The 26027-nt window shown below is 42.2% G+C and overlaps 1 protein-coding gene across 5 annotated transcripts in view; it reads left to right on the top strand.

Annotated features, from left to right (window-relative positions):
* MBOAT2 (membrane bound O-acyltransferase domain containing 2) overlaps positions 1–26027 on the top strand; it is a 216274-nt gene that overhangs the window by 125286 nt on the left and 64961 nt on the right. For all 5 annotated transcript variants that reach the window (XM_033936895.1, XM_033936897.1, XM_033936896.1 and 2 more), the window contains 2 exons: positions 5353–5408; positions 20016–20070. In XM_033936895.1, coding sequence (XP_033792786.1) covers positions 5353–5408; positions 20016–20070 — 111 coding nt within the window. The remainder of the gene's footprint in view (positions 1–5352; positions 5409–20015; positions 20071–26027) is intronic.

Below are 26027 nucleotides of genomic sequence, written 5' to 3'. Positions count from 1 at the left end.
CAAGGAAAACACGAGAGGAAATGCAATTCTGGACTTAATTCTAAATGGGCTGCAAGGACCGACACAGGATGTAGAAGTAGAGGGAACACTGGGAAACAGCGATCACAAAATGATCCGCTTCAACCTGGAAACAGGGGCGAAATATCGTTCCAGAACGATGGCCATGGTGCTAAACTTCCGAAAAGAGAATTACGAAGGAATGAGATGAATGGTGGGGAAGAAGATTAAAAAGAGGATAAAAACTTTAAAGACGCTAGATCAAACTTGGTCTCTTTTTAAAGATACAGTAACTGAGGCACAAAATCTATATATACTGTGTATCAACAAGGGATCAAAGAGGAAAAAGAATAAAGAACTGGCATGGCTCACTGTAGAGGTTAAGGAAGCGATCAGAGACAAAAAAACCTCATTTAACGAATGGAAAAGATCAAAAACGGAACAAAAACTGGAATAAGCACAAACAACATCAATGCAGGTGCTATAAGGCGGTAAAAGGGTCCAAAAGAGACTACGAGGAAAATAGCCATGGAGGCGAAAATCTTCAAGCCGTTCTTTCGATATATTAAAGGGAAACGACCTGCAAAGGAAGCAGTGGGACCATTGGATGACCAAGGAACAAAGGGAGCACTAAAGGAGGACAAAGCAATCGCAGACAGACTGAACATGTTTTTTGTGTCTGTATTTACCAAAGAGGATATACACAACATACCGGAACCCAACAGGCTATATGCTGGAAGTGAAAACGGGAAACTGACAGGGCTAACAGTCAGTTTAGAAGAGGTATGTAGGCAGATTGATAGGCTCAAGAGCGATAAATCCCCGGGACCGGATGGCATCCATCCGAGGGTCATCAAGGAACTGAAAGGGGCCATAGCTGAGTTGCTTCAACTAATAGCCAATCTGTCGATCAAAACTGGAAAGATTCCGGAAGACTGGAAGGTGGTGAATGTTACGCCGATCTTCAAAAAAGGTTCGAGGGGAGACCTGAGAAACTACAGGCTGGTGAGTCTGACCTCGGTACCGGGAAAGATGGTAGAGGCACTTATAAAGGACTGCATCATTGATCACCTTGATGGACACGGGCTGATGAGGACCAGCCAGCACGGTTTCAGTAAAGGCAGATCTTGTTTGACAAACTTGCTGCACTTCTTCGAGGGAGTAAACAGGCTAGACAAGGGCGAACCAATCGACATTGTATATCTGGATTTTCAGAAGGCATTCAACAAGGTTCCGCATGAATGACTACTTTGGAAAATTGCGAGCCATGGAATCGAGGGTGAAATATTCACGTGAATTAGAAACTGGCTGGAGCATAGGAAACAGAGAGTGGGGGTAAATGGACAATACTTGGACTGGAAGAGCTTCACCATTGGGATGCTACAGGGCTCGGTGCTTGGACCCGTGCTCTTCAACATCTTTATAAATGATCTGGACAGAGTAGTGAAGACGCAGGGGGACTGTGAAGATCTGCAACGTGACATAATCAGGCTCGAGGAATGGGCATCGACATGGCAAATGAGGTTTAACATGGATAAGTGTAAGGTGATGCATGTCGGTAACAAAAATCTCATGCACAAATACTGGATGTCCAGGGCGGTACTTGGAGAGACCTCCTAGGAAAGGGATTTGGGGGAGTTCTTGATCGACAAGTCGATGAAGCCGTCCACGCAATGTGCGGCGACGGCGAAAAGGGCAAGCAGAATGCTAGGAATAATAAAGAAAGGGGATCACAAACAGATCGGAGAAGGTTATCATTCCGCTGTACCAGGCCATGGTACGCCCTCATCTGGAGTACTGCGTCCAGCACTGGTCGCCGTATATGAAAAAGGACACTGTACTACTCGAAAGGGTCCAGAGAAGAGCGACTAAGATGGTTAAAGGGTTGGAGGAACTGCCGTACAGCGAAATATTAGAGAAACTGGGCCTCTTTTCCCTCGAACAGAGGAGATTGAGAGGGGACATGATCGAAACATTCAAGGTACTGAATGGAATAGACTTGGTAGATAAGGACAGGTTGTTCACCCTCTCCAAGGTAGGGAAAACGAGAGGATACTCTCTAAAGTTAAAAGGGGATAGATTCTGTACAAACGTAAGGAAGTCCTTCTTCACCCAGAGAGTGGTAGAAAACTGGAACAATCTTCTGGAGTCTGTCATAGGGGAAAACACCCTCCATGGATTCAAGACAAAGTTAGACAAGTTCCTGCTGAACAAGGACATACGTTGATAGGGTTAGTCTAGGTAAGGGTGCTGGTCTTAGACCAGAGAGCCACCGTGTGAGCGGACTGTTGGGCATGATGGACCACTGGTCTGACCCAGCAGCAGCAATTCTTATGTTCTTATGTACAAACAAACAGCACAGCTCACAAGACTCCAGTGACTCCAAAGACAGGAAGTTGCATCATAAGCAGGAGCCTGGCAAAGGGAAGGCCATGAGCACCATCGAGCAGGGCTGTGCAGAAATCAGCTCGCTCTTCTACAAAGTATGTGCCAGTAGCAGGGAGGGAGGCAGGCTGGAGCCGTCAGCCCCAAGGAAGAGAGGGAGTGAATGCAAGGCAAAGCAGATGCTGGGGAAGGAGGAAAGGGCACAGGAGAGAAGTGCTGGGGAAAGAGGAGAGGGCACCGGAGAAGGGGCTGGGGCTGGGGGAGAGGGGCTGGACCTGTTGGGGGAGGGGCTGAAGGGAAGAGTAGGATAAAGATGCCATACTAAGCGGATGAAGGAAGAGGGAATGAAATACAGAATAGAGCAGAGACAGGGAGAGACATAGGAAGGTTTCAGAAACAGAGGGGAAATATTGGGCATGGAGAGGAGAATAGGGTCAGAAAGGGAGATGCTGCATGGGAATGGTACATGAACAGAGAGGGGCAATGCCAAATATGGGAGGGTATATGGACACAGAGGGAAAGTGCTAGATGTGTGAGAGAATAGGAACACAGAAGGGAGATGAATAATGCAAGACTTGAGTAGTGATGATAACTCGTAAATTCATAGAGATGTACACGTGAAATTCTGGACAGGGAATTATAAGGAACACAGAAAAGGGAAAAATTAGTACACAAAGATGGAAGATAGATGATGAGCATAGAGAAGAAGAAATGTCAGATGAACAGGAGACTCTGGCATGTGAGTTAAGAGAAGACGGAAGGAAACAGAAACCAGAGCCTATGGGACCAACATGACTTGAAGAATAAAATGACCAGAAAACAAAAGGTAGAAAGAATAATTTTATTTTCTATTTTGTGATTAGAATATGTGAGAGCTGAAATGTTTATCCTACCAGTTCTGGAATTAGACAAGGGTAGAGCCCATGTCACAAATTTGGGAGGGAACCTCAAAGCCCACTACTAGCCCATACCATCTTCAGCTTCCAGCATGCTTAGGGCTTTCACTAGCCAAGGAACTGTTGCCCTAATTGTACTCCTTGGTCTAACACCATCACTGGCAAATGAGATCTTTATATTTTGCACAGTATAAGAGGAAATGGATCTTTCTATTTCTTTTGGTCAGCTATTATGTATTTGCCATTTGTGTTCTCTGTGTGTGACAAGTTTCAAGTTTATTAAAAATTTGATATACCACCGTATCAATTCATTTCAAGGTGGTTATACATTTTAAAATAGGGTAAAAACAAATAATACAAATTAACATAACTTTAACAAAAAAACATACGACAAAACAATAACATACTAGACTAGACAAACGGGTACAAGTGGGAAAAAAAGGGTAGAACTACAATGGCTAAAGAAAAGTAAGACATGAGGGTATAAATATAAGGAAGGGGTTGAAAACAAATAAATCCAATACAAGAGGACTCATAAAAAATAAAGACATTTTGAAAATCCTTAAAAGGACATTTATATTTGAAAGGCATCTTTAAAAAGGAATGTCTTAAGAAAAGATTTAAATTTCTTAAGATTAGTTATCTCTCTTAAAGCATTTGGTGCTGAATTCCAGAGTGTTGGGGCAACTACTGAAAAGATAGTGTTTCTTCTAGTGTTGATATGATTCAGAGTTGGAATTGCTAATAAATTTTGCTTCGAAGAACGAAGAAAACGCGATGTAGTGTGTGGTATCAAAAATTTATTAATGAATTCTGGCTGTCCAGTGTTTCTTGTTTTAAAAGTCAATAATAGAGTTTTATAAATAACACGGTGATGGATGGGAAGCCAAGGTATTCTGTTGGGCCAAATTTTTTATGTAGCATTCAGTCTTTCTGATAATGGAGGTGATATTGTGAGGGGAGACAGGTTTTGTTGATCATTTTTCTGTATTTGTGATTTATAAAATGACAGTTGTACAGTATATTGTTTCTTTTTATACTTTAATAAAATGATTTATTTAAATATGAAATCATAACTATGAGCTTCTGTGGATAGGATCAGACTGAACTCAAGGGGATGGGACTGGTACAAACTCTGTCCTTGTGCCATTCTCTAGTTTAATCTGTGATTTAGGCAGGGGTGGGTGTTAACAATAATATTTCCTTAATGAAATAAGAGAACTATATCATGAACTTTGCTGAGCATCCTTTGTTGCTGGGAGGGAATTATAAAAATGAATTATCAAATTTCTGCTTTGCAATGGCCAAGTATTTGGTCTTGGAGGATGAGATGTACAATGTCTGCATCTATGAGACAAACATGTAAGTTATAAACTGAATAAAGAGTTATAAAAAAATAAATAAATACAAAATAAATGAATTATATAAATTAAAATGTATTGTATCATTAAAATGTACTGTTCAAATTAAACTCCTAGAACAGGTGAATTTATATGTTGTCTACTATAAAATCAGAATACCTACATGAAATAGAGGACATTTACTTGCCCCTCCCCCCCCCATTTTACAAAGCTGCGCTAGCGCGGTAACTGCTCTGAAGCCATGCCATGTGATACCACACATTTTTCTTCTATACCGCAATTTTTCAGCTAGGATTCAGTGCAGTTTACAAGATTTAAGAAAAAGACATGTATATTGAGTGAAGAGTAGGGGGTAGGCTCCTGGGATTTCAAGTCCACGGATTATAGGGATTATAGGTCCTGGGATTATAGGTCCACGGATAAAAGGTGGGTCTTAAGATTCTTTCTGAAGATATAATACTGGCATTGTTGTCGTAGGTGGAGAGGGAGACTATTCCATATCTTGGGTCCCTGGTATGCGAATGTTGATTCATGCAGTTTCTTCCTATGTATGCCTGAAGGGATTTAAAGGGCTTTGGGGCTTTTGCCATGCGGCTTTGTAAAAGAGGGAATAAAAATGCTTTCTCTGAAAGCAGTGATGCAGCACTGCATATGGTATAATACCAAATAAATAAGACAATAAATTATTTTTTCTATATGTTTTCTTGTAACAGTCCCATGATGATAATTACACAGAAGATAACTAGCCTGGCTTTTGAAATACATGATGGTAAGTTAAAATAAAAAAAATCTAAATGTATTAAAATGAGTAATTTCTCCATTTGGCAAGTATAATTTTATGCCTTTCCTGATGTCCACTGCACGTTGGTGCTTTATTTTCCCCATAGTATTTGGAGGGAACTTGTTTAATAAAAATTGTCTCTGTCACCTGGGGCAACTACACAAACTCTCTCCATATATTGAAAAGACACGTCTGACAAATAGTCCATGTCATAATGTCATGACTAGACTACTGTAATAACATAACATAATAACAGATTTCTACCCTTAGTTCAATGCGGTTTACAAAAAATTATGCCTTGATTGGATAGAGATAATGCAATAAGCAAGAATTAGCTAGCTACAAATTTAGAAAAAAGAAAAGTTTTCAAAATTTTTCTGTAATGTTTATAAGATATTGATCTGGTCAGTAATGGGCGGAATTCTTTATTGAATTGAGCTTCTTGATAGGAAAGACAGTGCCCATGATATTTCTTATTTTTACAGCCCTTAACAGAAAGGAACATAAATAAGGCATGAGATTGTCTACTTTTCCCATGAGTCATAGTAACAAATCTATCAACAAGATAAAGCGGAGCAGCACCAAAAGCAACTTTATAGTATAAACATCCCAACTTAAAGATCTCCTGGGCCTCAACTGGGAGCCAGTGTAGCTCATGATCATACTTCCTCAGTCCATAAATCATTCTAACTGCTGTATTTTGGACCAAGGTTAGCCTAGCCAAGTTTTTCTTGTCGGATATATAATATTGCAGTAGTCCAGAATGCTAAGTAATAGCCTTTGAACTAAAAGTGTAAAGGCAGTAGCATCAAAATAAGCTCTGATAGTGCAGAGTTTCCATAGAGTATAATAACTTTTCTAGACCACAGTATCTATTTGATTTTTCATAGTTAGACTCTGATCAAAAACCACTCCCAAGATTTTAATTGTAGGTCTTATTGGAAATGATACTGAGTTGATCTTAATTGTTGATTCTGGAATTATCTTTTTTGATGATGCAGAGAAAAACTTAGTCTTTTCCTGATTCAATTTTAACTTAAATTCTTGCATCCAAGATTCCATTGTGTATAATGCCTTGTATACTGCTGCAACTAATTCAGAATGCTGCAGTGCGACTGATAGAGAGCAGCAAGCAGCAAGACTACATCACGCCTTCCTGCAAAAATTACACTGGCTACCAGTACCTTATAGAGCTAAATTTAGAAGTGATTTTCAAGGTCTTCAGACAAAATGGGGCTGAGTACGTAAAGAATAAGTTACCAGTGACTTGCGGTTACATTTATAATAAGTGATTGATTCAGTAGATGAGCTAAACCGAGTGTGACCAATCTTGTCCCTTGCCAAGTCAGGTTTTCAGGATTTCTACAATGAATATGCATGAGATCTATTTGCATTCAATGGAGGTAATACATGCAAATAATCCTGAAAACCCAACTAGATTGAGTCTCTCGAGGACCCAAGGTTGGATGCTTCTGTGCTAAACATTAGTGCAATATGTTATGTACTTTTAACCAAGATTAACGTACTCACTGTTTGTGCTGAATGATGTCACGTCTTGGTCTCTTTCTGAGAGTCACCTATATTGCTGTTTCTCCTTTTGCCTTCATTTGACATTATTCAGAGTTATATACAGACTGACATTATATAGTGTAGAACTGCAGATTCCATCAAAAAATACTTTGAACAATACAGATTTTTGTGATATTTTGAGACTGAAGCAGCATTAATTCTTGTTTTCTTGTTGCCTTGTTATTTGGATATTAAACTCATAGGCCCAGATTCTATAAACGGCATCCTGATTGTAGGCAGCAGTAGGTGTCCTACCACTGTGTAACCAGCCAATCGGGATGCACTTTAAAAAAAAAAAAAAAAAAAGCTCCAGAGGCAGTCCGCCTACATTGGCGGCACCTCCAGGAGCCTAGGGAGGCCCACCTAAGCTCGCCTAAGTCTAGGTGTAGCCCCGGAAGTAGCATTAGGTGAATCTAGGTAGCCGTACGCGTCTCCTTTGGTCAGCTGGAGACGCGTACAATGTAAGCCATCAAAATGCTGACCTACATTGTAAGTAGACGTGACCGCTAAGCTTATCGTGGCAAGGGATCTCCCTGCCATGATAAGTTTAGTGGCTGCATCTGCGGCCGCCAGTCCCTCCACCCCCGAATGAACACGGCAGGAAGAATGCCCAATTCCTCCTGCCTGGAATAGCCCCCCTCCTCCCTGAACGAACATGGCAGAAGGGTACCCAATCCCTTCTGCTGGAAACCCCCACGCCCCCGAACGAAACCGGCAGGAGGGTGCCCAATCCCTCCTGCCAGTAACCCCCACCTTAGATTCTGCAACACCCCCCCACCCCACGTGCAGACCCCCACCCCTCGTATGAGGAAAGACTAAAATGGTTAAAGCTTTTAAGCTTGGAAAAGAGATGGCTGAGGGGAGATATGATTGAAGTCTACAAAATCCTGAGTGGAGTAGAACGCGTACAAGTAGATCAATATTTCACTCTTTCAAAAATTACAAAGACTAGGGGACACTCAATGAAGTTACAGGGAAATACTTTTTTTTTGTTGTTGTTAAATATCTTTATTCATTGTGAAGCCATAAGTAAGTGCAACATATAATACAATCATATTACACTATAAAAGCACTTAAATACAGTTACAATTGTAATCTGTGACAAATAGATATATCATCCCCCCATAATTATATTCAAAAAGTACACTCAAATTAAGAAATTAAAAATATGTTCCAACCCACCCTGGACTTGTATGACCAAAGAGCAAAATCAACAATCATTCTTTGTAAAACTTTGTCAATGGCTCTCAAATCTTCAGAAACTTTTTGTAATGTCCCTGTTGTATAGCACGTTCCATTTTAAAAACGTGACAGAGAGACTCCCACCAAAAGGTATAGTTCAGTCTATCCCAGTTTTTCCAATTCCTTAAAATAAGCTGTATGGCAACCCCTGTCATAATAAAGAGAAGTTTATTATTGTGAGATGATATTTGGCTTTTAGCTCTCATCATAGTGCCAAATAGCACAGTTTCATATGTTAGTGCTACTGGATTTTCCATTACTTTGTTTACCTGATCCCAAATGGATGTCCAAAATTGATGTATCAAGGGACAATAATATAATAAATGATCCAATGTCCCGGGTTCAAGATGGCAATGCCAGCATCTATTAGACTTGGAACTATCTAATTTCTGTAATCTAACCGGGAAATACTTTTAAAACCAATAGGAGGAATTTTTTTTTCACTCAGAGAATAGTTAAGCTCTGGAATACATTGCCAGAGGTTGTGGTAAGAACAGATAGCGTAGCTGGTTTTAAGAAAGGTTTGGACAATTTACTTTAGGAAAAGTCCATAGTCTGTTATTGAGAGAGACATGAGGGAAGCCACTGCTTGCCCTGGATTGGTAGCATGGAATATTGCTACTCCTTGGGTTTTGGCCAGGTACTAGTGACATGGATTGGCCACCATGAGAACGGGCTACTGGGCTTGATGGACTATGGTCTGACCCAGTAAGGTTATTCTTATGTTCTTATGGGGTATCTAAAATAAGTGGGTAGCATATGCCTATGTGACCTTTTACTAAATCAAAAAAATACCCATGTGTTAAAGCAAAATCAGAAAGTGGGATATAAATTGTTATAATTATTAGGAAGAGAGCCTCAGCATTGGAGCCACGTCACCGGCTCTCTTCCATCCTACCACCTGTTCTTAAAATTCATATGGTTTTATACTTTAATTCAATATTTATTTATTAACTTGTCAGTTTCTCCTCTCACAATTTAAAATTTAAAGACTATGAAAAAATGTTATCGGTGGTGCAATATCCTCAGAAACGGCAACTGTTAACATTGATTTCATTCAGATACATATATCTGGCAGGGAGTAAAAAGTTGTACTTATCTTTTATCTTATTACAACTTCTTTTAATCACTCTTTGCCACTTAAAAACACCATTGTGTGCTGCATCTATTCTATCCAACGCAACCTGCGTTTCGCGGGGTTCTATTCACTCCCGCTGAGTCAGGGATTCAAGGGCAGCAATGGAATAAGAAAGTACTCTCGGTTGCAGGAACGGGATTCATATTTTAAACTGCAGCACTGCCACCAGTACCCGCACAAGTGCAGCAACTGCAGTGGCCCAGCCCCCCTCCCCCGCTACTCTGCCCTTCACAAGCTCTCAGCTTTACCATGGGCCTTTGCTACACACCAATTTTGCGATGGCCAGAAATGGCTGTTTTTCCTAATTAATAGGCACACACTAATTTTGCCATTAGTGCACAGCCATATAAAAAAATTACGAGTGAACCCTCACTACCAGGTATTTTGTAGATGGTAAGGGACCTCGCACTAATTAGTGCACAGCAGTACCTTATACTCTTAACTTATTAGCACTGTCATGCCAATTCTCCACCCACTAACATGCCCCCTTCCCAGAAAATCAAAAACATTTTTAACACATGTGTATTTGTATATACAAATTGGCCATATTACTTTGTGACGCCAGTGCACATCCCACAGTAAGCCTTTTTAATGTGTGTTAAGTGCATGAAAGTGCTTACTGTAATATAGTAAAGAGACCCCTATTTCAAGCCCATTATATAAAGAAAAGTAGGAAGATCACGTGATGCTGTGAACCAGTGAGCTGCTCTCCGTGCCGGCTCCAGTGCCCTACTCCTTACTTTGTCTACTTTCTACTAGGGATCTACTAGCGAACTTTGCCTGCATTTTGCATCGTTGATGCTGGTGAATACATGGACAAATATTTGGCGAAATCTACTCCCGTAATGACCTCCAAAACTACTAGAAAAGAGCGAGAAAAGGTAAAGCCTGGGGAGGACAAAATGGCGGACCCACCTCGTGCAGCCCACCCAATCTTTACGGCTGAGATGATGACGGAACTGCAACAAGCAGAATGGAGCAAATTTCCTCCCAGCTTACCAAGTTAGAATCGCTCTTGGAAGATCACGCCACCAGGGTTACGGAATTAGAGACTCGGGTCTCCACGGTGGAAGATGAGGCGATGGCGACGGAGGTCGCAGCTCTGACCACCCAGCTGCGTCAATGTCACGATAAGATAAGAGGATTTAGAAAATAGATCCCGTCATGATAACCTAAGATTTATTGGCTTGCCTGAAATGATTGCTGACTCTGTCCTTCTCCCCTTGGTGGAATCTTGGCTGGCTAGCGAGATACCCATGTCGTCATCATTGGGCCCGGCCCGCTTTGAGCGGGTACATTGTGTGGGTCCCCATTCGAGTGTGGATCAAAGACCCTGGGTGGTGATTGGTAAAGTTCACAACTACCGACACAAGGTAGAAATACTTCGGGCCTACCGCGGGAAACGGAAATAGCTGGTTTATGAGTCCACACCAGTGAGGATTGGATAAGATTACTCAGCGGCCCTAACAAATGGAGGGTTTTTCATCCTCTCTGCTCTAAACTAGTGGAGCAGAAATGCCGATTCATGTTTCTATACCCAGTGAAGGGACACGTCTTGTAGTTTTCCATATGCTGTTTAAAGCTGTAAATCCAGACTCTGTTTGCCTTCTCTTGCTGAAATACTGCAAGGACATTTTATGTTTGAAAAGATGTGTGTTATCTTGTTGTGAAGTGACTTCAATTGTTTTCATAAGCTGTATTTGCAAACAGCTTTAGATAAGAGGCTCTTCTGACCAAGGCACCCTGTGGACTTCAGTCTTTAGATAGAAAGATGCTTGTTATTTTCTTTAAAGTTTCATGTGACCTGTGTCCATATATGGTTTGCATTTACGTCACATGCTGACAACACTGATTCATGTAAAATGATATAAAAGAGATGTAAAGCTGACAATAAAGTGGACATGTTTGGAAGATGATTTCTGGTCTTTAAGATATGTCCCCAGGTGCACCTGGCTTCCAAATGACAGAGAAAGTATGGGGCAGGAATTGGGACCTAATCCTTTTCACCCAGCTATTTTGAAAGTTCAACACGATGGCAAGTGGCATGTATTTGACTCTGCGGATACAGCAGGAGATTTTATTAATCGCTTGGAACCCTCCTCCTCTTTATCTACTTGACCACATTATAACTGTTTGGTTTTCTTTTTCTCAGAAATGTGCAACAGGTTTCAAACACACAACTTAAAATTTGTAACTTAGTTGAGAGGGAAAGTCTCAGAAATCCTGCTACGTTCAATGAATGAACAACAAGATGATAATGCAAGTAGGATTCTCGTTCATCGACAAAAACCTCTCACTCAGTAATTTAAATCATTTGAACCTATGTAATAGTATATTATTTACTTAACTCGATAAATAAGTAAAAAGGTGCACTTATCTTAAAATTTAAGAAAAGTGCCTCAGTGCAAAAGTGCTTTAAGCAGTGCAGTGTTCGCCCGCAGGAAGTATCAAAAAGAATGTCACCGAGAGGTTCGAAAAGCCCAAGGAGAGTATGAAGAGAGGCTAGCCAGGGAAGCACGAAATTTCAAACCGTTCTTTAGATATGTTAAAGGGAAGCAACCGGCTAGGGAGGAGGTGGGACCGCTGGACGACGGAGACAGAAGGGAGTGGTGAAGGAGGAGAAAGAAGTGGCAGAAAGACTTAATATGTTCTTTTCGTCTGTATTTACAAACGAAGATACATCCAACATACCGGAACCTGAGCAATTCTTCAATGGAAATCAAGCAGAAAAATTAACATCCGTGGAAGTGAGCCTTGAAGATGTACGCAGGCAGATAGAAAAACTAAAAATTGACAAATCCTTGGGTCCGGACAGAATCCATCCAAGGGTTCTGAAGGAATTAAAGGAGGAGATAGCGGAACTACTGCAGCAAATTTGCAATCTATCCCTGAAAACAGGCATGATCCCGGAGGACTGGAAGATAGCCAACGTTACGCCCATCTTTAAAAAGGGATTAAGAGGTGACCCGGGAAACTACAGACTGGTGAGTCTGACCTTGGTTCCGGGGAAAATGGCGGAAGCACTGATAAAAGAAAACATCGATGAACATTTTGAAAGAAACGAACTTCTGATAACCAGCCAACATGGTTTCTGCAAGGGGAGATCGTGCCTAACGAACTTATTGCACTTCTTCGAAGGAATTAACAAACAGATGAACAAAGGAGACCCCATAGACATCATATATCTAGATTTCCAAAAAGCCTTTGACAAGGTGCCCCATGAACACCTACTCCGTAAACTGAAGAACCATGGGGTGGAAGGAGACGTACATAGATGGACCAGAAACTGGTTGGCGAGTAGGAAACAGAGGGTAGGAGTGAAGGGCCTCTACTTGGACTGGAGGAGGGTCATGAGTGGGGTCCCGCAGGGCTCGGTGCTCGGGCCGCTGCTATTTAATATATTTATAAATGATCTAGAAACAGGGACGAAGTGTGAGATAATAAAATTTGTGGACGACACCAAATTATTTAGTGGAGCTCGGACTAAAGAGGACTGCGAAGAATTGCAAAGGATTTGAACAAACTAGGGGAATGGGCGACGAGATGGCAGATGAAGTTCAACGTTGAGAAATGTAAAGTATTACATGTGGGGAACAGAAACCCGAGGTACAACTATACGATGGGAGGGATGTTATTAAATGAGAGTATCCAAGAAAGGGACTTGGGGGTAATGGTGGACATGACAATGAAGCCAATGGCACAGTGCGCAGCGGCTGCTAAGAGAGCAAACAGAATGCTAGGCATAATCAAGAAAGGTATTACAACCAGAACGAAAGAAGTTATCCTGCCATTGTATCGGGCGATGTGCATCCACATCTGGAGTACTGCGTCTATTATTGGTCGCCGTACCTTAAGAAGGACATGACGTTACTTGAGAGGGTTCAGAGGAGAGCGACGTGTCTGATAAAGGGGATGGAAAACCTTTCATATGCTGAGAGATTGGAAAAACTGGGTCTCGCTTCCCTGGAGAAGAGGAGACTTAGAGGGGATATGATATAGACTTATAAGATCATGAAGGGCATAGAGAGAGTAGAGAGGGACATATTCTTCAAACTTTTGAATAATAAAAGAACAAGAGGGCATTCAGAAAAGTTGAAAGGGGACAGATTCAAAACGAATGCTAGGAAGTTCTTCTTTACCCAATGCATGGTGGACACCTGGAATGCAGAGTACGGTACTGGGGTTCAAGAAAGGATTGGACAATTTCCTGCTGGAAAAGGGGATAGAGGGGTATAGATAGAGGATTACTACAAAGGTCCTGGACCTGTTGGGCCACCGCATGAGCGGACTGCTGTGCACGATGGACCTCAGGTCTGACCCAGCAGAGGCATTGCTTATGTTCTTATGTTACTTTATTTTAACAGAAACAAACACACAGGCATAATAATAATAATGTTTTTTGCTGTAGCCTTGGACTGTCTGCAACTGCTTTAAGGGCTGCTTTCCTGCTACAGTTTCAGAATACAGCTTGTGCTCTTTGAATTCATAGTACAGTATTCAAATTATAGTGGGTATAACAACCTGTAGCCTTTCCTTACTGTAGTGCTTTGACATCAGCGTTCTGGGGGGGAGGGGGGGAACAGTTCTTTGGGGTGGGGGTGGGGACAAGCAGACCTTCAAGGGGGAGACAGGCCTTCAAGGGGGAGACAGGCCTCAGGGATGGTGGCACAGGCCTTCAGTGGGGGCAGGCAGGCAGGCCTTCAGGGGTGGGGTGCAGGCCTTCAGGGGGAGGTGCAGGCCTTCAGGGGGTGGACAGACCTTCAGGGGAGGGGTACCCTGGTGTAGAAGTACACAGAGGGAGGGAGGGAAGGGGGGTTTAAAGAGATATGCACATGTTGGACTTTGGGGGGGGGAAAGAAATAATGGGTTTAAAAACAGAGGAGAGGGAGAGAGATGGTGAACAATGGGATTTAGGGAGGAAAGGAACAGAAAGGGAGAGAAGTTGGACACAAGGGATGGTGTGGAGGGGGGATAGAGATACTGTATAGGAGGGTAGTTGGGAAAAGAAAGGGAGAGATGGTGGACCCTGGGGTGGTGGGGAAGGAGGGTGAGATGCTGGATTAAAGGGTAGTTGAGAAAAGGTGGATCTGTGGAGGGAGACAAAAAAAAGGAAAGATGCCAGACTTCCTGGGGAGGGGAGGGAAACGGAAGTGGAGGACAGAGTTGGCAGATGGATGGTTAGCAAGGAGAAAGAAAAAAGAAGGAGACCCTGGCAAGCAAGTTATCAGAAGACAACCAGAGCCTGGGACCAACAAGATTTGAATAATGACCAAACAACAAAAGGTAGAAGAAATAATTTTATTTTCTGTTTTGTGATTACAATATGTCAGATTTGAAACATGTTTCCTGCCAGAGCTGGTGTTAGACCGCAAACATGAGCTAGGATTTAACAGAGAGAGGAAAAGTCTTTTTTGTTTGTTTATTTTGTTTACACCACAGCGCCAGTGTGGTTAGGAGAAGGTAAAGGGGGTGAAGAGGCTATAAAATAAATCCATCAGGATGTTTGAAAAAAACACCCAATTGGGCAGGAAATCAAATCGAATCGAAAAATCGATTCAATAGGCTGAATCAAATCAAAAAATTTTTTTTCCTGAATCATGCAGCACTACTCTGCATCACTGAAACTTATTTGCATAAAATTATGTAGACTGATTTTTTTTCCACTAAGCATTTATCATGGTGCTGTTTACATTGCACAGGGATTTTGTCTGTTATTAGGGCTAGATATATTTTTTTCATATGGTTTTGTGAGCTGGTAGAGGAGGGGAGATTTTAGGGTTGAGTTAGAGCAGGGGTGTCTAACCTTTTGGCTTCCCTGGGCCACATTGGCCGAAAAAAAATGTTTCTGGGGCCGCACAAATGCTGCAGCAAGACAGAGGAGGGAGCCGGCAAGACGGTAAACACCCGGGGGCAGCAGAGGAAAACACTGCATCACCCTCAGCTGGAGCTGCACAAAATACTTCTCGGGGCCGCAGGTTGGACACCCCTGAGTTAGAGGGTTTAGACTAGGCAGATTGGGATGATTTTTTTAAAACTATTGGAGGGGTTGATGAGATGGGTAAAATTGTTGCAAAAATTTGCAAAAGCTATATTGTTGTAGTGAGTCTAGTGTTGATTTAAGTTGGTTGATATAGTGTATGTAGATTTTCAGAATACTTTTGACAAAGTTCCTCATGAGAGGCTTCTGAGAAAATTAGTCATGGGATAGGAGGCAATGTTTGTTGTGGATTAAGAATTGGTTATTGTTCAGAAAACAGAAGGTAGGGTGTTTAATACTGTGATTGGTGCTAATTTAATATATTTATTAATGATCTGGAAATTGGAACGAGTAAGGTAATTAAATTTGTAGATAACACTAAACTGTTCAAAGTTGTTACAATGCTTGCAGACTTTAGGAAATTTAGAAGACTGGGCGTCCAAATGGCAGATGAAATTAAATGTGGGCAAATGCAAAGTGATGCACATGGAAAGAATAACCCAAACCATAGTTACTGGATGCTAGGGTCCACCTTAGGGGTCACACCCAAGAAAAAGATCTGTCTAATGTGTGGCGGCAGCCAAAAAAGCAAACAAGATGCTATGCATTATTAGAAAAGGGATGGTAAATAAGACTAAGAATGTTATAAAGCCTCTGTATTGCTCCATAGTGCGAGCTTACGTCAGTGTTGCATTCAAGTCTGGGCGGAATTAGAAAAAGTTCAAAGTTTTGAGTTTATTATGGCTTGATATACCGCTTTAATACCAAAGTGGTTTACATTGTACAAAAGTTTTAAAAACAAGGATAATTAAAAACGGGGGAAATGATGAAGGGTATGGAACTCTTCTCATATGCAGAAAGAATAAGGAGGTTAGGGCTCTTCAATTTGGAAAATTGATGGCTGAGGGGAGATACGAGTAATTGAAGAGTACAAAATCCTGAGTGGTGTAGAACAGATACAAGTGGATTAGTTTTTTACTCCATCAAAAATTATAAAGACTTCGGTCAGCTTTACTGTTCGAGCTGAAATTGTTATTACAAATGATAGTGATAGCCAGGCTGTTTTGATGACGTTCGATTTGTCTGGTGCTTATGATTTGGTAGATCATGAGTTGCTTTTGCATTGGGGGAGGGGTGTAATTTTTTGATATTAAGGTTTCTGATTTTATATAGATGGTAGTTATTGAAGGTTTTAGTTAAATGTGAAAGATTGATAGTAGTGCCCAAACAGTAGATACAATAAAGAACAGATTGAACTTTTTTGCACTGAGACAGGTTAGAGATTAGCATAGAAATATGATGGCAGATAAAGGCCAAATGGCCCATCCAGCCTGCCCATCTGTAGTAACCATTATCTCTTCCTCTCTCCAAGAGATTCCACGTGCCTATCCAAGGCTTTCTTGAATTCAGACATATAGAAATCAAAAATTTTTTTTTTCAGTGTAATTCAGGCTGTTGGGGTGGGTTAGTAGCCGATAACTATACATTACCGCTCTGAAGACTTGGTTTCAGTTCCTAGGCCAAACATCTGCTATTGGGACCATCAAGAGTTAAGGATGGCATGGAGACAATGTTGTTAGCCTCTTGGAACTTGGAGCAATTTTATTTTATGTTATTTCATTGTCTCCTGCCATCAGAAAAGGTTACAATAGAACACACATGCATTCAAGCTAAAACAAAAACAGGCAGTCCCCAGGTTAAGAATGAGTTCTGTTTTTTTAAAACTGTTCTTAAGCTGAATTTATATGTAACTCGGATCCTGTATAGTAGCACATAGTCTATAAAAACATTAAACATTAAAGAAACAGTCCTTAACACAAAGTACTGTAGTTTGAATAGAAAGAAAAAATAGGAGGTTTACACTTTGTTCTTCATCAATCCAACTGTTCCCTCTCCACCACCATATCCAACATTTCTCCCTCTCATCTCTTCCCCATGCATCTGTACCTCACGCCTCTCCCACCACCATGTCCAATATTTCTTTCTCCTTCCCTATGCTCAGCATTTTGCCACTTTCTTCATTTCCCCATTTGCACTATTTATTTCCCTCTCCCAGACCCATGCCCAACAATTCTCCCTTTCTATTCCCTCCCCACCTCAGCATCTTTCCCTTCACTCCCTCTATTGTTTCATCCTATGTCCCAAGTTCATGCTCCCTCCCTCCTTTCTTCCTTCCAGCCTTTGTCTTGTTTATGCTCCCTCCCTGCCTTCTGTATCCCAATGCAACCCTGCCTCTCCCTTCCTGTGCCAACGCGCTCCTTCTTCCTCCCTTCCTGTCCAAATGTGGCCATCTTCCTCCCTTCCGTGTACCAACACACCCCTTCCCATCTTTCTCTCTTTTCTGCATCCCAAATTCATGCCTCCCATGGGTGTTTACCTCCTCTGGCCGGCTTTCTCCTCCCAGTCACATTTCTCTTCGCAAAGCTGTGGCTGCTGGTTCCTGCTCGCGGCTGACCCAGAAGCCTTCCTTCTGAGACTGAGAAAGGTTTGAAAAATTTCCTGGAGGAAAAGCCCATAATCAGTTATTGAGATAGACATGGGTGAAGCCACTGCTTGCCCTGGATTGGTAGCATAGAATATTGCTACTCTTTGGGTTTTTGCCAGATACTAATGACCTGGATTAGCTACGGTGAGGATGGGCTACTGGGCTAGATGGACCATTGGTCTGACTTAGTAAGGCTATTCTTATGTTCTTATGTTTAGTGATTTATCATGCTCTCTCCTTTAGTTGTTTTGTGATTTCAATTACCCCAACATTGACTAGATAAATGTTACATCAGGGATTGTTAGAGAGGTAAAATACGTAGACATCATAAATGACTGTTTCTTGGAGCAACTGGTCCAGGAACTGACAAGAGGGGGGGATATTTTAGATTTGGTCTTTGGTGGACTGTAAGGCATAGGGAAAATGCTTGAGTACCTGATTGTAAAACCGCTTAGAAAACCTTGATAGGCGGTATATAAAATCCTAATAAACTTAAACTTACAGGAAGTAACTGTGTTGGGTCCAGTGGGAAACAGTGATCATAACATGATCAAATTTGAGCTGATAATCTGGAATGATGTGGCAAAATAAATCTGCTGTAGTTGCATTTAATTTTTGAAAGGGCGACTATGATAAAATGAGGAAAATTCGTTACAAATAAGTTAAAAGCATCACTGGCAATGCTTTGATTTTTGAACTTTTCTGGCGTCATTGTTACAGTAACTTTGTCAGATGCAAAGAATCTTGATAGTTGTGTCTGGCCTCCAGTAGATATTGGTTTTTTCTTTTGCCCTGATGTTAGTACACTTCTCCCTCCATATTCATGGTTTCAGCATTCACGGTTTCGATTATTCACGGTTTTTAGATTGCTTGCTTCTCCCCCCAAATTATTTCGGCTTGCATAGAGAAATCACTGATTCCATGCATTTACAGAGAAAATCACTGATTCCCAGCACTTTCTTCACCATGTTTTGCCTCTCCTTCAGGAACAGGCCAGGTCTCCCACCATGTTATTCATGGTTTCACCATATTTACAATGGTTTTTAATAGAAAACAGCGAATAACATATGAAAAAGTTATTTGCGGTTTTTCTGTATTTGCGGTTCTGTTAATCCCCTTTCACAGCGAATACGAGGAAGAAGTGCACTGTTATCTTTCTTATTCACAGCTTCTAACACTTTAGGATGAAAGTGCTGCAAGTGTCTTTTTAATTTTGATGCTCTTGTAGGTGCGTTTTTGCCAGAACCACTAAAGCCACTAATCACATCACATGTTTTTTCACTATTGTCTTCCATAATACACTGACACACAAAATGTTTTCCATCTGTTGTGAAGTGTTCAAAAACAACCGACTTCGTTGATACTCTTTTGCCATTATGATTTGGTTTTATACTTTGCAATTTTCACTAATATAATTATCATAAAATATATTACATTTTATAATCATAAAAGAACATGATATCAAAATATATTCTGAATGTGAAACATATCCTACAAAAAATGGGTTCATCAAATTATTATCTGTGAAATAAGAAATTTAAGCATTATAATATTTGCATGACATACAATTTAACTCTATCAGGAGTCGAAGTCAGCACATTTTCACTGACTCTGTTTACAGTAACCCAAAAATTGCTTCTGACTCCACGATTCCAATGCCAAAGTCGTGTCCTAAACAGACCTAGAATCTTACTAAGGTGTGTCCTTAGTAAAATGTTTTTTCTTAAATACTCGGTTATATTGCCTTGATAAGTAGATTATACAGAGTGAAACCTTTTGGGTTGATTACAAGCTACTTTTTGGAATGATTATCCCTCGTGGAAGATCTGATGTGCCAGAAAATGTGATCCAGCCTTTGTAAATGGAGCACATGGTCAAATTTATAGACTACAGCTGTAAAGATGCTGTTACATTATTGTATCATAGGCCCAATTGAAAATGGAGAATGTGTATGGTGAAATAACAATGTCTGACTGTATTTCTGAATTGCTTCTACAATTTAGCCTCATTTATCTGATGTCTTTGCAAACTCTTCAAGGCAAACAACATATTTTGAAGTTTTCTCTGACCATCTGCTAATTACAGAAAAAAGCCTTAATGTATATTGAAGCAACTGTTAATAACATGCACTTAGGTTTGGGTTTTCCCCCTCACTAAAAAAAAAATACTCTTTCTCTTCTCCAGGAATGTTCCGAAAAGAAGACGAATTGACACCTTCCCAAAGGACTCTTGCTGTTAGGTAGACTTTATTGCAACTTTTTGTATTCCTTTAAACACTTCAATATGTTTACTTATTTACTTACTATTTGTTGAGGAGAGCAGTGGCGTACCGGGGGGGGGGGGGGAGGTCCGCCCCAGGTGCAGCCTTAGGGGGGGTGCACAGCCAGTGTGCTCTCTCCCTCCTTACTGCCACCCTCCTTCGTGGCGCTTTCACACACACCCTTACCTTCGTGGCGCTTTCACCCCCAGGCCCGGTCAGGTCTGACAAACCTCCCTGCCCTGTGGCCGGCGAAGTCTAAACTGTCTTCTTAAGGCAGCCACAGTGTTGTAGTTGCATATGGCTGCCGTAAATGTCGTCTCTGACGCAACCAGAAGTTGGAAGTAAGGGGGGGAGGTGAAAGTGCCACGAAGGTAAGGGGCAGGGAGGGAGAGAGGGAGGAAAGGTGGGGTGGAGAGGAAAAGACGCTGAAGGGAAATGAGTAAAACAGAGGGGGGAGAAGGACGCTGAAAGCACATGGGGAAGACAGAGGGGGAGAAGATGCTGAAAGCACATGGGGAAGACAGAGGGGGGGGAGAAGGACGCTGAAAGCACATGGGGAAGACAGAGGGGGGAGAAGGACGCTGAAAGCACATGGGGAAGACAGAGGGGGGGAGAAGGACGCTGAAAGCACATGGGGAAGACAGAGGGGGGAGAAGGACGCTGAAAGCACATGGGGAAGACAGAGGGGGAGAAGGACGCTGAAAGCACATGGGGAAGACAGAGGGGGGAGAAGGATGCTGAAAGCACATGGGGAAGACAGAGGGGGGAGAAGGATGCTGAAAGCACATGGGGAAGACAGAGGGGGGAGAAGGATGCTGAAAGCACATGGGGAAGACAGAGGGGGGAGAAGGATGCTGAAAGCACATGGGGAAGACAGAGGGGGGAGAAGGACGCTGAAAGCACATGGGGAAGACAGAGGGGGGAGAAGGACGCTGAAAGCACATGGGGAAGACAGAGGGGGGAGAAGACGCTGAAAGCACATGGGGAAGACAGAGGGGGGAGAAGAACGCTGAAAGCACATAGGGAAGACAGAGGGGGAGAAGGACGCTGAAAGCACATGGGGAAGACAGAGGGGGAGAAGACGCTGAAGGGAAATGGGGATGACAGAGTGGGGAGATGACGCTGAAGAGAAATGGGGAACAGAGAGTGGGGAGAAGATGCTGGAAGGGAAGAAGACAGAGATGTCAGACTATGGGGGGGAGAGGAGGGAAGAAGATGGGTGCCAGACCAATTTGGAAGGGGGAGAAAGGGAGAGGCTCAGTAACAGAGGAAATGGAAGACGCAGAGAGAAGAGAGACAGTGCATGGAAGGAATTGAATGAGAAGTTGAGGAAAGCAGAAACCAGACAACAAAGGTAGAAAAAAAATTCTATTTCTTTTTCTTTTTTTTTTTTTTCTTCAGGATAACGTAGTATATTACTTGTGTTGATAAAAATTTGTAAACAAAGTCCTGTCAGCTGAACAGCTTTCTCCAGTTCAGCAGCCAGAACTTTGATTTATAAGGAAAGAATAAGCTAAATATTGCAGTACTGAGGCTTGTATGCATGCCGCGGGGACGGTGACGGGGCGGTGAAGGGAATGGCGGTGAAGGGGCGGTGCAGGGACGGGGACAGATTTTTTTCCCCGTGTCATTCTCTAGTGCTCACGTCAAAAGCTTCCCTCTGACTCAGCTTCCTGTTTCCGCTTTTGACTGAGCACTGCGTTGCCCATCTGAAGTTCCGTTGATGCCGGGGGTAGAAGGAGGCCCATTGCCGATCTTAAGTATCATCGGAGGAGGGGGGGGGCCTTGCCGATCTTGTTGCCAAAATCGGAAAGGTGAGGAAGGGAGAAAGATGGGCCTGTGGTGGATGGAGAGATTGAGAGAAGAGGGCAGATGGTGGAAGTGGGGAGAAAGGGGAGAGAGAAGAGGGCAGATGATGGAAGTGGAGAGAAGGGGCAAATGATGGAAGTGGAGAGAAGGGGGAGGGAGAAGGGGCAGATGATGGAAGTTGGGGGGGGGAAGAGAGAGAAAGGGCAGATGATGGAAGTGGGGGGAAAGAGAGAAAAGGGGCAGATGATGGAAGTGGAGAGAAGAGGAGAGAGAAGAGGGCAGATGATGGCAGTGGGGAGAGAGAAGAGGGCAGATGATGGAAGTGGGAAAGGGGAGAGCAAATGCTGAATGGAAGTGGAGAAAGAACACATACTGGATGGAAGGAGGGATAAAGAAAAAGGACATATGCTGGATGGGGGAAGAAAATAGAGTTATTGAGATATTGGAGGGGTGAAGGAAAGGGGTGGCATGCTGTGGGTAAACATAGTGAAAAGAGGGAAACTGAGGACTGCATGGTGGGGGGGGGTGTCTAGAAGAGAGATGGCAGGGGGAGACAGACAATTTCTGGAAGGGGCAGACAGTGGATGGAATGGGCAGATGCTGGACTGAAGAGACAGGGCAGATGCTGGAAGGAAAAGAGTGAAAAGAAGATAAAAGCAGAAACCAGAGACAACAAAAGGTAGAAAAAAATCATTTTATTTCTATTTTGTCATTAGAATATATCAGATTTGAAATATATATCCTGCTAGAAACATAACTGGGGCTGCAAAGCCCAGGCAGTGCTTCTTTAGCTTCTAGCTGGCTTAGGGCTCTCTCGGACCAGGGGGCAGTTGCCCTAGTTGCACTCCCCTAACACTATTCCTGTCATGTGTGACTGCAGTATTCTGTTAGCATTATATTTCTGTGTAGCATTCTATAATAATTTGGCTTGTTCAGTTTTCTTGATATGTGAAGGGGAGGGGAGACAGGGGTTTTGTCGGTCCTTGCTCTGTATATTTATATTTATAAAATGACAATTGTACAGAATATTGTTTCTTTTTATACTTTAATAAAATATGTTCAATATAAATTCATAACTGAGACTTGTGCAGATGGGATCAGATGGTTTGCGGGGACTGAGTTTGCGGAGACGGGGCGGAAATGTGTTTTTTAAATTTCAGTCTTAGTAGTTTGCTGGTCCACAAAATAATTCTTTTATTTCTGCCGGTCCACGGGTGTAAAAAGGTTTAAAAACACTGCTCTAGAGCAGAGTTGGCAGCTGCGCTGAGGTGTAGGAAGGTCCCCCAATGACTCGTGTGCTGGCTTTGCTCCAGAAGAAATAAGTTATGTCGTAGGGGGTAGACCCGGCAGACACAGTCTTTGTGGGTCCTTGCTGCAACTCCCTGCGTCTACCGGGTCAACCCCTCCAACGTAACTTACTTCTTCCGGAGCAAAGCCTGGTATCATCGCAGGACCTTCCAGCACGTGGCTGCTGACTCTGCTCCAGAGCTAGTACGTCAGAGTACGGTGGACCGGCAGCTGACAGCTATAGTCATCGCGAGAAAGGAGCAGGACTGCTGGAATGAAAGAGTGGTGCAGGGAGAGAAAGGGAGCAGGTTGGTATGGAAGAGTAGTGCTGATGGAACCTATGTAAGGGAAAGGGGAGAGAGACATAAGGGGGAAGGATACTGGATGGAATTGGATCGGAGGGAAAGAAAGGGGGCAGATGCTGATTGAAGAGGGGTGGATGGAGAGAAAAAGGGCAGACACTGGATGGTAGTGTGGCGGGTAGAGGGGGAGCCTATGCTGAATGGAAGTGCATATGGGAGAGATAAGGGAGCAAATGCAGGAAGGAAATGGGTGGAGAGAAAGAGGGGAGCAGACGATGGAAGTGGACAGAGAGAGGAGAAGGTACTAGATGGAAGGGGTAGAGAAATAGGGCACATGATGGAAGGAGGGGATAAATAAAAGGAGGGTACATGATGGGGAAAAAAGATTGAGTTAGGGAAATACTGGTGGAGGTGAGGGAAAGAGGTGGCGAGCTGTAGGTAGACAGTAAAAAAGGAAATTGATGAGAGGGTAGTAAGAATGTAATCTAGATGGATGCAGAAAATAAATTGAAAAGGAAAATGAGGGAAGAAAGGGATTGCAGAAGAGAGGTGTGGGAGAGGAAAGGAAAGGAGAGAGATGCCAGACCAATGGGGGTGAAAGGAGAGATGGAAGGGGAAGGCATACAGTTTCTGGAAGGGGCATAGAAGGAGAGAAGATGCCATATAGGGGCAGAGAGATGGCAGACAGTGGATGGAAAGAAGGGAGTAACAAGAAGATGAGGAAAGCAGAACCAGAGAAGACAAAGGTAGAACAAAAATTTTCTATTTATTGCTTTAGGAGACATGCGTCACTGTTTCTGTGGTGTTGCATTGTATGCAGAGTCCAGCTTCTTGCTGGTTCAATTTAACCTTTGTCTATGTATTTCTATTTTATCCCTCCTTTTACAAAACTGTGGAGCGTTTTTTAGTGCCAGCCATGGTGGTAGCAGCTCTGATGCTCAGATTTCTTTGAGCATCAGAGCTGTTACTACCGTGGCTAAAATCCACACTACAGTTTTGTAAAAGGGGGAGGGATTAGTTTGTGATAACATATTCCATACTAGGCAAAGGTGTTTGGTCGAAAGACATGGTTTTCTGTTAGGATTGACGGTGTCAGATTGATCTGTACTAGTCTGGCTTGTTTAGTTTTACAATGGGTGTATTGCTGTTGTACTGCTCACTGCAGTATGTAAGATGCTGTCTTTTCCTAGGTACTCATGTGTGACATGTGGCTTGTTACTAAAAATAATGTTTTTTGTACAGATGAGGGGGGTGCCAAAAAATGATGGGCCCCGGGTGTCACATATGCTAGGTACAACTATAAACTACACAGATGTATTGGAACCCAATGTATATATAAGAAACTCTTCCAAAGGGAGACAAATATGGTCATAAGATGTTCTAAATACAGTTGTTGCAGAAGCAGAAAAGAAGACAGTGTCACACTATGTTGCTCTTAAAGAAGGAAAAAGCCTCAGACAGGGCCCTCCCACCTCCACATTGGTGGATCTTCAAGGTGGTTAAGCGATAACCTCATAGGCAAAACCTTCTTAATAAATTGAGCAACTGAATCATAAACTGTGCTTCAAATAAATGCTGAAATAGATAGAGGCAAAAATACCACTTATCTTAAAGCTGATCGGCACACCGACGAAGGCCAGCGTTTCACCGACAGGCTACATCAGGGTGTGACCCGACCGATCAGTCTGCAAAAAATAAAAAGAAAAAACACAGGAACTAAGCAGTTTCACAATGAATTGACTTTTTAACATTTTAACATGACAGAGCTCAAACGTACCTAATCAAGAGCGTGCATAACGCTTCAAAAGTCCAGAAGAATGGCTCCCCTGGGGCGGCTCCGGAGTTACGGTTTAAATCTACCCGGTGGGAAACGTCACCACCGGAAGTAGAAGAAAGGACAGCTGAGAGAAATCTTATCTAACAAATGCAGAACGGACTAATGTAAAAGCAGGAACAAAAACCGACCGAACTGGACTGGTCTCATTGATACATAATGTGAAGTTGTATCAATGTGTTAAACTCTTTCTGCCTTCTATTGTTCCTGATGTTATATTTATGTTGTTGTTTATATATATGTGTTTTCTATTGTCCACTCTCTTTCTCAATTTCTAACTAGCAAACCTAAGGAATGTGATGTAAATCCTAGATAAATGAATTTTACACAAATACTTGTCATTTTATGTTGTTATTATTCTATTCATATAATTCGAGTCTAAAGTGTCTTCATTCAATATTAACCATCAATATAAACATAAATACAGTGGGTTGCTAAGAAAGCATTTGTATCTCCAAGAGAACGTAGCAACGGGAGTTCAGATATTGACCTCAGAGTATAGAATGCTCATACGGTCTCATTCGTCATTAATCCCTGCTAATGTTCTCATGGGGGAATACTTAATCTAATGCTGGGACAGCACTGGTGAACCAGTAGATCACAGAATGCAGATACGCAAAATAAGCTAAGTGATCAAAATATACGATATATAAACAGTAGTTTATTAATAAATTAAATGATACAATATACAACAACAAAAAGAT

The sequence above is a fragment of the Geotrypetes seraphini genome, chromosome 3 (genome assembly GCF_902459505.1).
Source record: "Geotrypetes seraphini chromosome 3, aGeoSer1.1, whole genome shotgun sequence".
Classification (NCBI taxonomy): domain Eukaryota; kingdom Metazoa; phylum Chordata; class Amphibia; order Gymnophiona; family Dermophiidae; genus Geotrypetes; species Geotrypetes seraphini.
This window is presented reverse-complemented; position numbering and strand designations above follow the sequence as displayed.